Consider the following 14,057-nt stretch of genomic DNA (forward strand, 5'->3'; position numbering starts at 1 on the left):
TTTTTACTTCCTCATGCTTGAGTACTGAGCTGGTTTGTTTGATTTTCTTTTAAAATGTCATTTCTAGAAGTCCGAGGATATACTGTGTCATATATGAGGTGATGTGAATTTCTTTGAAAACCCATGATTAAAGAAAGGATGTCGGAAGATATTTTAAGGATAGAACTCCTGACTGTTGTTGTCACTTCTGGAGAATAAATTCTGATTGTTGTTTACCCGTAGGTCAGAGATGGAGTGCCAAATATCTTTACGATAAGGACTGGTTAAACAATGGGCATATGTGTGGATTATCATTTTTAAAAGAAAACTACTCGCACCTTAATGCCAAAAAGATAGTGTCAACACACCACTTGCTGGCTGATGTGTATGGCGTAACTGAAATTCTACATGGACTGCAGCTGAAGATTGGGATACTAAAGTAAGTGTGGGTCTGGTGTTTCCTCCCCATCTGTGTACCCTTAGATAGAGGAAGTGAGAGCTCAGTGTGTATGTCAAGATAATTTTCATTTTAACTTTTATATTAAAGACCAAGCAGATGTATATCCGCACACATTTAGGCAGTGTATTCTTGAAAATGTCATGGCACAATTTGAATTGTTTGGATAGATGATGAAGCATTCTGGAGCTCACTCTGTGACAGGGCAGAAGCTGGGTTCCTCTTCTTCCTCTCAGCTCAGTGAGGAGGAATCCAGGGTCTGCACTTCTTGACAAAGCCTGAGGAAAAAAAAAATTATTGCTAAGTGGGAATGTAATTGTTTTCTCCATTAAACACTAGAAGGTGAATTTGTGTTCCTATTATTGACTGTTGTTGATGAATACTGAGACAAAGGAAAAATATTTGAAGAGACTAAAGACTATTTTTTATCCAAAATTTGCATGTGATAATATCTGTGAAATCCAGTTTAAAAGTGAAATGAAGTCTTCTGCGCTCCTAAATCTGCCATCTGCAATCTATTCCCCTGTATCTAATCATCTCAAAGTCCTTAATAAATAGTATTACATTAATTCTCTTAAATATGTGTGTGAAGTTGGGAATTACTATGCCAATTTTACAGAAGGGGAAACTGAGTCACAGATTGGTTGTTACTTGCTCAATGTCCAACAGTTAATCAGTACAGAACAGAGCTCAGATCTCCATTGCTGTACTTTAGCTAGTAGACCGTGCTTTGCCTCTGAACAATCGTTATGTGATTGGCTAATTTGGGATATAGTAATTTTTTCAAAGGCCTGAATGTTTAACATTCTCTTTTGTATAATTTTCTAATTATACTTCCACTGTACAGTTTACTGGTCCAGTCGTGCCAGGCGATGGAAACCCTCCATTTCAATGGCAGTTGATAGTGCTCAGCACCTGACAGGATTGGACACTTCGGTAGCATTAGCGTTTTTGTTTTATCATAACACACTTATTAAAAATGACCAGGGCATAATAGATTTACCCAAAATTAAGAGGTCCACAACAATGCGGGATGAAACATTTGACAATGATGTTCCCCTAAAAAATTGCCTATTAATGTAAATACAGTTCAGCCAAAATGAGAATTTTAAAAGATTTCATTGCTGAAAGTGATTATTCTATACTAACTTTTCTTCTCCCCTTTTTTCCAGAAATACACATCATCCTGATCTTCATCTTTGGGCTTGCTCAGGGGTGCGAAAAGAGCAAGAGCAAGTGACATTTGGGGTAGAAAAGAAAATAGTGACTTTGCCAGATACTGTTAATCCATCTGAAAGGACATGTCACAATCAAAGCCATAAAGAACCACCCCCTAGTTTACCGCAGAAGATGGAAGAAACGTATGTTACAAGCGAGCACAGTTACCAGAAACCACAGAGTTTTGGTCAGGACTGCAAATCAGTTACTGACCCCGTGAGCTCAGATGATGAAGATATGAGTAGTTTTGAGGAAGATCAGGAATTTTGTTCAGATGATAAAAACTGTTCACAATATTCTTTAAAAGAAGATGGCATGAGTGAGCAGGTAAAACTCGTCATTCATGTGTATAAACTTAGAGTTTAAAAAAGGTCAAACTCATAAAATAGTTAGAAATGCATGCCCATTACTGAATTATCAACTGATGCGTGTTCTATTGGTAGGCAGACAACCCACTTAAAATGAAGTTTAATGTAGTGAAACTTGTTATGGTGAAGTAGGTTGGATTCAGATTGCTGCAGTTCAGTGCTGATAAATGCAAAGTAATGCACATTGGAAAACATAATCCCAGCTATACATATAAAATGATGGGGTCTAAATTAGCTGTTACCACTCAAGAAAGAACTTGGAGTCATTGTGGATATTTCACTAAAAACTTCCAATCAATATGCAGCGGCTGTCAAAAAGGCGAACAGAATGTTGGGAATCATTAAGAAAGGGATAGATAATAAGACAGAAAATATCATATTGCCTCTATATAAATCCATGGTATGCCCACATCTTAAATACTACAGGCAGATGTGGTCGCCCCATCTCAAAAAAGATACGTTTAAATTGGAAAAGGTTCAAAAAAGGGCAACAAAAATTATTAGTGGTATGGAACGGCTTCCGTATGAGGAGAGATTAATAAGACTGGAACTTTTCAGCTTGGAAAAGAGATGACTAAGGGGGGATATGATTGAGGTCTATAAAATCATGACTGACGTGAAGAAAGTAAGTAAGTGTTTGTTATTTACTGCTTCTCATAACACAATAACCTAGGAGTCAGCAAGTAAAATTAATAGGCAGCAGGTTTAAAACAAACAAAAGGAAGTATTTTTTCACACAACACACAGTTAACCTGTGGAACTCCTTGCCAGAGTTTGTTGTGAAGGCCAAGACTATAACCGGGTTCAAAAAAGAGCAAAATAAGTTCATGGAGGATAGGTCAATCAATGGTTATTAGCCAGCATGGTGTCCCTCGCCTCTATTTGCCAGAAGCTGGGAATGGGCGACAGGATGGATCACTTGATGATTACCTATTCTGTTCATTCCATCTGGGGCACCTGGCATTGGCCACTGTCGGAAGATATGATACTGGGCTAGATCGACTTTTGGTCTGACCCACTATGGCCGTTCTTATGTTCTTAATTCATTAATTGCAAATTTGTAAACCCAGCTACAGTGGATTTCTGCTTATAGGAAGGTTGTTCTGTTAATATAACTAAGTTGTTCCAGTACATCTAGATTTCTTGTATTCAAGGAAAGTTTGTGGTTGCACTTTTTTTTATTTTCTTTCCCCCCCATTTTGAAAGATTCGACTGGTTTGAGAGAGGTTCCCTGTATTTAAAATGAGGAGTATAAGCAGAACCTGTTTTCTTTCTTGTATCAGAAGGAATTGGTTGAAGAGCAAATTGTTAGTTTCTCTCTGTTGTCCTTAGGTCTCTTAACAGTTTTTAAAACCTGGATTTCTAATTATATTTACTGTTGGTCTATATTTTTCTTTTAACACCAAACTTCCCCCCAGAATTCAGTCATATAGGTTAACAATTAACTAAGCTTGTTTCTGCTCATGTCAGGATTTCTAACAAATGTTTTAGTCAGAGTTCTTTGAAATGTAAATCCCATCTAATCTATACAGAGCTGATTTTTCTATAGCTTTATATTAGTGATGCTATAGTAAAGGTCGTACCCACATCTCTAAATCCGTTTTCGGTTGCTTGTAACTTCTTGATACCATTGCTTTGAGCAGGAGGGCTGAAAGTGTCTGGTTTTACTCTAGAAACTCTCTTAAAACAAAACAAAAAAACCTCTTAAGCTTTTTGAGATACCCAAGTATTTGAAAATAAATAAAACACTTCGACTCACTCACTTGTCTCCCCCATTAAAAAAAATTATTCAGATACTTTTTTTTTTCTCTTGGTGCTCTGGTGTCACAAACATAGATTGTTTGTTTTTAAAGGTGGCACATAAGTTCTATATTTTTTAATGAAGAACTCCAGTTCACCTTGTTTGGAGTTAATTGTTTATTAAATAATATAGTTAACACATTGAATGTGTGCAGTAAGGACACATTCAGCAATATGAAATATTGCTGAATAGTGTCATATCTTGAAAAAACAATCCATATATCCATTTATGCAGAATTCAGGCTTCCTTGAGAATCTCAGCTATGACTTCACTGACTTTTGTTTACTGTTTATTAGGAAGGGGAACCTGTTGGGTCAGCTAGTCCTTTCCTTTCCTTTCCTTTCCTTTCCTTTCCTTTCCTTTCTTTTCCACTACTTTCCGAGCACTATAGAGTACTTTTCATTTGGGACTCCATAATTATTTGTTGGCACATATCAACCCCTGACCTTCCTCCGTTTCGTAACGGTAAGACTAATGCTTACTGGTTAGACGGTTAAGATTTTACATCCCTATTTCCTGTGTAAACCATTTTGCATTTATCCTAATTTTGATTTCAGCTGTTTTCAAGTTGGCTTGAGGCACGATTTGAATTATCTGTAACTGTTTTGAACTAATTCAAGAGCAGCTATATTTGCTACAGCTCTCCTCTCCACCTTTCTTCCTTGAACCTTTGACTATGCCTTGGCAATGTCCCTCCTAAACTATTGCAACCTTTGGCCTTTCCGATTCTTGTTTCCACGTCTCCAGTCTATGCACAGTTCTACTGCCAATCTTCTCTTTCATACTGTGACAGACCCAGACGAGTGGGGTACAGGAGTCTGGTAGAGGGCAAATATACTGGTCAATGGATGAGTAGTTTTCTGTTCCCTGAGTGACCAGAGCAGGAGCTGCACTAGAGTAATCAGGAACCTGCTAGAACCAGTTAAGGCAGACAGGCTAATTAGGACACCTGGAGCCAATTAAGAAGCTGCTAGAATCAATTAAGGCAGGCTAATCAGGGCACCTGGGTTTTAAAAGGAGCTCACTTCAGTTTGTGGTGCGAGTTTGAGGAGCTGGGAGCAAGAGGCACAAGGAGCTGAGAGTGAGAGGGTGTGCTGCTGGAGAACTGAGGAGCACAAGCCTTAACAGACACCAGGAGGAAGGTCCTGTGGTGAGAATAAGTAAGGTGTTTGGAGGAGGCCATGGGGAAGTAGCCCAGGGAGTTGTAGCTGTCATGCAGCTGTTACAGGAGACACTATAGACAGCTGCAGTCCACAGGGCCCTGGGCTGGAACCCGGAGTAGAGGGTGGGCCCGGGTTCCCCCCAAACCTCCCAATTGACCTGGACTGTGGGTTCTTCCAGAGGGGAAGGGCTCTGGGCTGTTCCCCAACCCATATGGTGAATCTCTGAGGCAAGAAAATCCGCCAATAAGCGCAGGACCCACCAAGATAGAGGAGGAACTTTGTCACAATACACTCAGATGATATCCAATTTTGAGTCCCTTTTTATTAGTTCTGCTTCTCCTTAAACATCATAGATTGTAAATAACAAAACGCATTCAGGGTGGATGGGTCCTTAGTTTTGCAGGTTTGTTTCAGTGTTACAAAGTGTTACAGGGGGCTGGAGGAGGTCTTGAAAATTGCCAAAAAATGAAGATCTCTGTGTAGGTTGAAAGTTTCTCTCTTTGACCAACAGAAGTTGGTCCCATTAAAGATATTACCTCACCCACCGTGTCTCACCAAAACATGTTCTGTCATTTATGAACAGCCCCTGACATGGTTTCCTCACTCCTGACTCTTAAGCCTTTACAAAGTCCTGTCCCGCCCTGCATATTTCCATCATGTTTCTTTTGTATCCTTCTCCACCAATGTTTCTTGTGCGCTGCCCCTTACTGCTAGAATGCCCTCCCTGATCTCACATGTCGTTTGTTCTTATGCCAACAATGTCCATTTACTTAAGTAGCTTGTCCCCCTTGCAAGTGTTAATACTAGTATGTCATCTCCAGGACCCACCCATAGATCCTCCCAGCAAAAGCTGGGAAGTCCAGATTTGGTGGTATTCATATTTCTAAAGCTTAAGAAAAACAAGCAGAGAACTTTTTTGTTAAATAAATCATTTCAGGCCACTTTTGCAGGAAAAAACTTTTCAGATGCAAAATAGTCTCAAGAATGTGGGTTTCTCAAACAGGTCTATCAATATATACATAATACCATTCACTCCTTTCTGTGGCAGCTGGCCTGCACTGAAGTGACTAACAAGTGTACTATCAAACTAGCACGGTCTTTGAATTTCTGTCTGTGAAATGCAATAATCACCAATAGTCAGACAGCTTCAGTATATGTGGGATTATAGGATTTTACAATTAAAATCAACTGTTTATATAAATTTATGGGAATTTCTCTTCTAGCTCATCCCATTGAGCTGTTAAATCGGGTATCCTATCTTTGTTCCTAGCTATTACCTGAGGCTTCACAGGAATATACCTGACTTCTTATGGAATAATACACATGGGAAGAAAGCCATTAGATTTGCTTTCAGTTCTCATAACTACACGTGTTACTGGTCATACAATTATCTGGCCCCTTTTAATACTCCAGCCATGTGATCTAACTGTGTTAGCAAGTTACACAGGATGACAGTAGTCTGAAGGAGGAATGTACTTTTGTTTTAAATCTGTCCATATGCTATGAACTTTGAAATAAATTTAACAGGCGAACTTTGGGATTTTAGATATAATTCCATTTTTGTATTTTCACTTCATCCTCTATTGGACAGCAAACACAAAAAAATCCTGGACTCTTGCTTGAATTGGATAATGGCTCACTGGTGCATTCAGCACTTCATGAATTAAGAGTTAGAAGTTTATGTAGCAGAGTGGTGAGACGTGGGCACTCCAATTGCACTAAACTGGGTACAAGATCTTGTGAATTTAACACTACTTCCTGTGTTTTCTGCTAACACTCATCTGTCTCTGTGGTAATCCTGAAAGCTAGATGTACTCATTTGTTTGACATTTGTATTGCAGTTATTCCCCACTAATGTTCTTAAAAACTGCATACCAATATGCATGTTTATGTTTTTGTGAAATAGTGGTACAATTAAAAACTCCATCATTCAGGGCATTTGTACCAAGTATTGAAATCAAAACCAGAATCCAAGTGGTAAAATGAGAATAAAGCATTTATTAAGTGCTAACTTTGTTGATTTTTGTTGGTCCTATGGAGAAGAACACTGCTGAAGGGAATGTGGTGTGTGCCTGTAATGAAAAAAAAGGATCAGAAGAACAAGTGGATTCACATCTTCAATGGCAGCTAAATCTCCTGACCCACATAGAGAATGTACAGAATGAAGTCACCAGCAGAATGGATCTTATTGAAAAGGAAGTTGATGGTAATTACATTGTTACAAAGTATTGACATTAATCTGTGTAGAGCTTTGAACATTCAAAGCATTAAATGAAGAACAATAAGTCTCCCATTACCCCGTCATGTAGATGACTAAGATAGCGATTAAGGCTCAAATTTTCAAAGGTATTTATAATTTTGGGTGTTCTCGGACACCCAGCGTCTGATTTTCAGAGATATTGCGCCTTTGCAACATCCACTGAGGTAACGAGTATTCAGAATGTCTGGAGTCAAGCCTAGGCATGCAGCATTAGCAGTCATTCAAAAACATGGGCCAACATGGCTTGCCCAAGGCCACACAGTGAGACCATGAAGTAGCAGGCTCCTGCTCCAATGCTCTGCCTACTAATCCACAGCATCTCCTGAAGTTGCTAGTATTTGTTTGGGCAATAGTATCCATCAGTTACCTGAGGAGGAGATAAGAAGTCTTCATCTTCAGCTGTGGTTTACAAACTAACTGGTAATAGCCTGGATGAAGGCGGCAGACCAGGCTTCATAACAACAAATTCGCACAACAATTATGCAGCAGAACTACGTGTTGTAGTAGAATGAAGGCATTCGGCTGTAAATTAATTGCCATTAACGCCTGCAATTAACTGAAAACAAAATTAACGTGTTCATTTTTTTAACGTGTTAATCGCATACCTCTGGGCGGGGTGGGAGGGTGAAGCTCCAGCCCAGAGCTCCAGGCGTGGCAGCAGAGTCTGAAGCTCTGAGCCCCTAGGCTATATTTGAAAATATAGAAAACATCCACAAATTTTAAATAAATGGTATTCTATTATTGTTTAACAGTGCGATTAAAACTGCGATTAATCGCTAGTAATTTTTTTAATCGCTTGACAGCCCTAGTTTTCACATGTAGAGTCTCTCTTTACAAATGAAGAGAGTTTGAACAAAGTGTAGTTATTGTGTCTTTAATTATTTCTTACCTAAAACAAAATAGTGTTAGCCCTGATGGAATATTTATGATCAGATTGCATGTACATTGACCATGTTTCTAGAAAAATGGGATTAGACTCTTGCCATCCCTCTTTTTTATGAGCACTGAAATTCACTCAGAAGTTAGTGAGATTCCATTCTGAAAGTGACTGTCTAAAAATGGAACCACATTATATCACCTGCTCCCTGTTTTTGTTTAGTGATACGTTAAAGTTAGAGACAGAAGTGAGTCTTCACAGCCTTTTATTCCTGTTGAGTTTTTACTACCGCAGAACCGTGACAACTGAGACAGTGAGCTGGAGTCTCTTCTTTGTATGTGTATCATCAACACATTGTTGGCTAATTTGGCCTAGCGTACCTTTATATTACTGGAATTTAGCTATCAAGGCAATTGGAAGGATTAATAAGGGGGACCACTTTAAACTGCTTAAAAGAATAAAAATTTCCATGGAGCACTGAATTATTTGGTTCTTCAGAAAATATATCTTAATTTAAATAATGATCTGAGTGTCTGTAAGTTGCACCTTCATATTTATGATTCATATGGCAGAGGCATGCTCCATTTTATGCAAATTACCTGCTGCCCTCAGGCTTGGCAAGTTGGCAGCATTTACAAGGATAGGTGCTGGTCCATGTTCAATAGCATACGGGAGAAGTAGGTTTGGAAAGGGTATGAGCCTAAAAACCCAAATACAGAACGTCTCGCAACACATAGTGTAAGTATTCTGAATTTTTATGATCGGCTGCTCTTCATCTGGGCAGCGAATTTGGCCATGAAATATTCTGAGGTGTATCATTGGCAGTCTCACATCTGGTTTGCATGGAGCCATGGGTGGGGCACAATAGCCATTTAAATTTCGGTTGACAAGTTAGGACCAAATCCTAGTCAGGTTGAGGTCCTCAAGTATTTTGCTACTGACTTCAATGGCACTAAGATATGGCCCTTACAGCATTTCAACACACCTAGCTTTGGAGGGTTGAGCACTTTTTCCGAAGATCCCTTTCTAATCAAACTCTTCTTTACATTTTTCTCGATGTAGTTTTAGAAAGCTGGCTTGACTTCACTGGAGAGCTGGAACCTCCAGATCCTCTTGCAAGACTGCCTCAACTCAAGCGACGTATCAAACAGCTCTTAATTGACATGGGGAAAGTACAACAAATAGCCACGCTGTGCTCTGTATGACAAAAGGAAGAATAAAGGAATAAAAATAGGCTCTCTACAGTGAATTTTCTTATTAGCCACAAGACTGGCAGGAGGACAGCAAAAAGCTGGATATTTGTCTGGTTCTGTGCCGATTACATTTTTAGCCTGACGCTTTGGAGAAAGGAAAGGAAATCTAGATTAAGGAAATTGACACTGAAAAGCTAAATACGCTATGTTCAAGATGCAAATTACAATATGTCACATATTGAGGAACATTGAAATGGCAGAATTTCTCCTTCAGGTCATACAAGAAGGTTCAAGAAATCTCTGTAATGGAAAATACTATAATTTTATAGTCCGTAGCAGAAAGAGCCAAAGTCAGTGGGAAAAACATACATCCATAATTTTTTTTTTCTCCCATTGCTAATGAAAATACAGACACAGAGAGATCCATAGCCTCTCTACAGTTGGTCCACCCCCAAAGTTTTAGGCAGGTAACTGATCTTTTGCAGCCCAGGAACTATTTCTTGTCTAATTAGTGTTATTCAGGAAAATGAAAACATTTGCCTCACTTTTGAAAGAAACAGTATGTGGTGGTCTCCTTATAAATATTTTTTTTTAATGGAAATCCTCATTACAGCACCCTTAGGCTCTTTTAAAAACGTAAGTGGCAAACAGTGGTCAGATGTGCCAAATAATACTAAAACCACTGGGATGACAGTTTGAAGATAGTGAAATACCTGAAGAGTTTTTTTTCAAAAGTTCTACCTGGTGCCAGCAATCCATCCAAAATTGTATCTAGTTTATATTTTTTTACGTTCTATTGCAGTATTCAGGATTCAAAGTACATTTTTGTCAGCTTGGTGTTAGCCCTCTGAATCTTTACCAACCTCATCTGGGATGAGGAATGACAAGAGCAGAAAAATTGCTTGTTTGTGGCTGTGAATTACTAAACCACTAGATTGAATATCGCAAAGATACATTATCTAAGATGTTTTTATAAAACTTTTAGCTTCAGTCATACGTGAGTAAAACATCATGAAACCAAAGGCAACCTAGTTGCTCTGTTAGCTCTTGCTGGATTTTGAGCTCAGGACCTTCTCTTTGCCTGTGCTCATGTAAGTTGTCACTGCACCCAGTGCTACATATGTATGTGTAGGTATAAGTGTATATACACACACATTCATATGTACGTACTATATAGATATTTATATCTACACATGTCTAGTTTTATTACTATAAACTATAAGAACTGGTGGTTAACATGAAATGTTACCTTTTAACAAGCAGTTTATAAAATTGAAAATAATGTATGTACAGGTTTTGGAATTTGTAAAATATGACTGTTAAAAGGAGGCTATTTAATTGATGACATAAGATACTTGAACATTTTATGCCTCACAACTGTTTATCAGTTCTAGTTTTCTGTATAAATGCATTTTAGAACCGATAGACAGTAAACTTGAATTTACCTTTTGATAAGAGTACAAGCCACTGTACATTCAAAAATTATTTAAATTTGCAAACACACTGTTCTATATGTAAGGTACTGTATGTAAAACTGTTTATTAAAACTATTCTGCATACTCTACATTTTCCACTTTTCTTCCTGTCCTATACAGAAATGTAAAAAAGTGATTAAAATAATGTACAGACCATAAAAAACTCGAATTTTTTGAATGCCTGTTGAGGATTCAGACAGTCGAAAAATGTGCCAAAGATGGATTGTGTACAAAAGATGTTGAAACTAGTGTTTTGAACTTTCATCATAAAACCATTATTGAGAGAGAAAGTAGCATGCCCGGGTGCTTATTGAAAAATGCCTCCACTAAAGTCTCTAATTTTTCTGTCATGTCTGAAGTAAGTTAATGCTATTAATATTTTAACTCTAAAGCAAATGTGTCAACATCAGTTCTAGAATGATACCTATTTAAAAGGTCTCTTCAACAGCAGTTACCACACCATTGTATCAGAGATATTACAGCTCTGTCTTAATTCCAAAACGCAACTCAATCTTAATTATATAGCAGGGATTGACACCTCCATAATTTAAAGAGGAAATACAGTAACTGAGGAATCTGTCAAGAAATGTTGACTATTTTTTATGGCAACCACTATTATGTTTAACAAAATACCCTTATGTTTTATACAGTATAATTTGATGCTTAAATGACTACTTAAGACACATTTCACAGTATTAACAGCTGTTGAAAGTGATCTACTTGCTCTTTGGATATGCAAGATACTGTTGTATATTATTCACTTGCTGCATATCCTTAAATGTGGTACTGTGTGTACTGTACAGAATAAATGTAAATATTAATACACAATTTGAAATGAAGTATATAGTATTTACATAATATATACAGTACATACTGGTGCTATGTTATACAATGTGTGTATGCATGTTTGTGATACCATATAACTGTAAATGTATTGAACAGAGAGATGGACTGAGATTTAAAGTTGTGGGAAGGAGGTTCCATGCTTTGGGCCCATCACAGCAAAGTTATAATGAGATGTGAGAATATTATCCCTAAAAGGTGGATGTTGTATGAGCGGCGGACCCGGAGGTGGTCTCAGATGCAGGTGCTAGGAGGTGGTCACTGATGTAGCCAGGGCCTATACTTTTAAATATATATTACATATAAAAAACTGTCAAGTATTGTATGGTTTCAAAGTTAAGTAATCAAAAGTTAGGCAATGTCTGAATTAAGGTTGCCTATGCAATTCAGCCTTCTTCTGCCATATGCATTGTGTTAGTCTTTTAACTTGCAAGGTGTCACTTTTTTTTAACCACACGGAACCCTGCCTCTTTCAATGCACAGATAGGTAGTGCCCCTGAATGAGTAACTTTTCAATATTTCTGTTTATCCTCGTTCATTTGGTAGCCAAATGCATAATATTTACCACATACCATTTAAACCCTGCACTGTCTACAAAATTATTCATTTCTTCATGAGCTTTTCTATGACACACATCGCTGTCGTGTCAGAATGCTTCACAAACTTTAAGGTAACTTGGTATCATCAACCCCACTTTAAAGATGTGAAACTGAGTAGTAGAGAGATTAAGGCTAAAATTGTCAGGCGCCCAACTTGTGAAACATTTGGAGCCTGATTTTTTTCAGAGCATTTTTATAGCACTTTATATGGTCAGTGCATGCACTGACTTGAGTTATGGTTGTAAGTGCTCAGTGGTTTGAGCATTGGCCTGCTAAACCCAGGGTTGAGTTCAGTCCTTGAGGGGGCCACTTAAGGATCTGGGGCAAAAATCAGTACTTGTTCCTGCTAGTGAAGGCAGGGGGCTGGACTCGGTGACCTTTCAGGGTTCCTTCCAGTTCTATGAGATAGGTATATCTCCATATATTATTATTATAGGCCCCCAGATGTTTCCTGGTGGGCACCTAGAAACCCAATTAGTGGCCACCTGTGAATTTTGGTTGCAGTGACATAGGAACTCTGCGGCAGAAGCAAGGATAGGTTCCAGTTCTCAGAACTGTCTTGATCATAAGACTATCCTTTCCCATCTTGCAGTCCTTTGCCTCATTCGCCACATGCCTTCCAGCTTCCTCAACAAATGAGGCAAGCATCTTACAAACAACTGCCTCATTCACTACACAACTGATTCATTCCCAACGCACCATCTGCGCTGTGCACTGAACAAGGCAGAAGTGCTGAGGAAAAAATAGTAGGTGATGCCGTAACTAAAGACTGTATCACAATGCATGTGCACAAAGGGGCCAAATTAAGGTTACACAAGCTTAATTCTGCCATTTCCTACCTTTAGGATGCTTGACTTTGCCGTCTTTTATAGTGTTCTTTTAATGTAGTTTTTAACTTAATTTAAGGTTTTTTAAAACAAACGGGGGGAAAAAAACAAAAAGGAATTCCATCATACAGAGCCATACCGTGACACACCCAGGGCTACTCAGCAGTGTTGGAGCCTTTAAACTTCTGCCACTTGAGCTGATAGCGTAACGACTAATAGTAGTTGGCTGTTAGTCTCTCTGAACCAGCCGCTAAGGAAGATGAGAGACTTTGCAAATGGATTTCACGGGTATTTGCTAGACAGCAAATGTTGGGACTCAGGCCTTGGCTACACTGGCGCTGTACAGCGCTGCAACTTGCTGCCCTCAGGGGTGTGAAATTTCCCCCCCCACCCCCGAGCGCAGAGAGTACAGCGCTGTAAAGCGCCAGTGTAATCAGAGCCTGCAGGCTGCACACTCACTCGCAGCGCTGCAAGCTATTCCCCTCAGAGAGGTGGAGTACTTGCAGTGCTGCGAGAGAGCTCTCGCGGCGCGACTACACTCGCGCTTCACAGCGCTGCCGCGACAGCGCTGGGAAGTTCTGAGTGTAGCCAAGGCCTCAGTCCCTGTGTTCTGTTTTACATTTTAGAGGGGAGCATTTTCAAGTGGATACGGCCTCTTCTGCCACTTTCCCCCACTTCCCAGCTTGACCCTTTTTGCTCATCATTTGCATGTCCCCTTGTTATCTTGTTTCTGTGCTCTGTCCATCCTCTAGCTTACACCCGTTTCCCCTCCGCTTGCCCCTGCCGCTCCTCAGCCTTGTGCAGTCGAGTTAGGCTCTGTTGCCTGGTTGTCACCTGGGAAATGATTTAAAACACTGGAGAGAAGGTTTCCATGTTTTGTTCTGGTGCCTGGAGGGGAGGCAGGAGGCAATTGTAGGGAAAGTTCTGCTCCGCACATGCACCCTTGGGCTGGAGCATGCTCAGTGAGCTTGGAAAGGTGGAATATGCACAGTGTAAA

At 39.2% G+C, this 14,057-nt stretch overlaps 1 protein-coding gene across 13 annotated transcripts in view; it reads left to right on the forward strand.

Annotated features, from left to right (window-relative positions):
- Positions 1-13,420, forward strand: part of PHF20L1 (PHD finger protein 20 like 1) — an 81,936-nt gene extending 68,516 nt beyond the window's left edge. For 10 of the 13 annotated variants that reach the window (XM_034763653.1, XM_034763640.1, XM_034763649.1 and 7 more), the window contains 4 exons: positions 223-418; positions 1,609-1,981; positions 7,027-7,192; positions 9,186-13,420. In XM_034763653.1, coding sequence (XP_034619544.1) covers positions 223-418; positions 1,609-1,981; positions 7,027-7,192; positions 9,186-9,328 — 878 coding nt within the window. In that variant the 3' untranslated portion in view covers positions 9,329-13,420. The remainder of the gene's footprint in view (positions 1-222; positions 419-1,608; positions 1,982-7,026; positions 7,193-9,185) is intronic. The other 3 variants (XM_034763641.1, XM_034763651.1, XM_034763652.1) reach the window with 1 other exon arrangement.
- Positions 13,421-14,057: the final 637 nt, after the last annotated feature.

This window comes from Trachemys scripta, chromosome 2 (genome assembly GCF_013100865.1).
Source record: "Trachemys scripta elegans isolate TJP31775 chromosome 2, CAS_Tse_1.0, whole genome shotgun sequence".
NCBI lineage: Eukaryota > Metazoa > Chordata > Testudines > Emydidae > Trachemys > Trachemys scripta.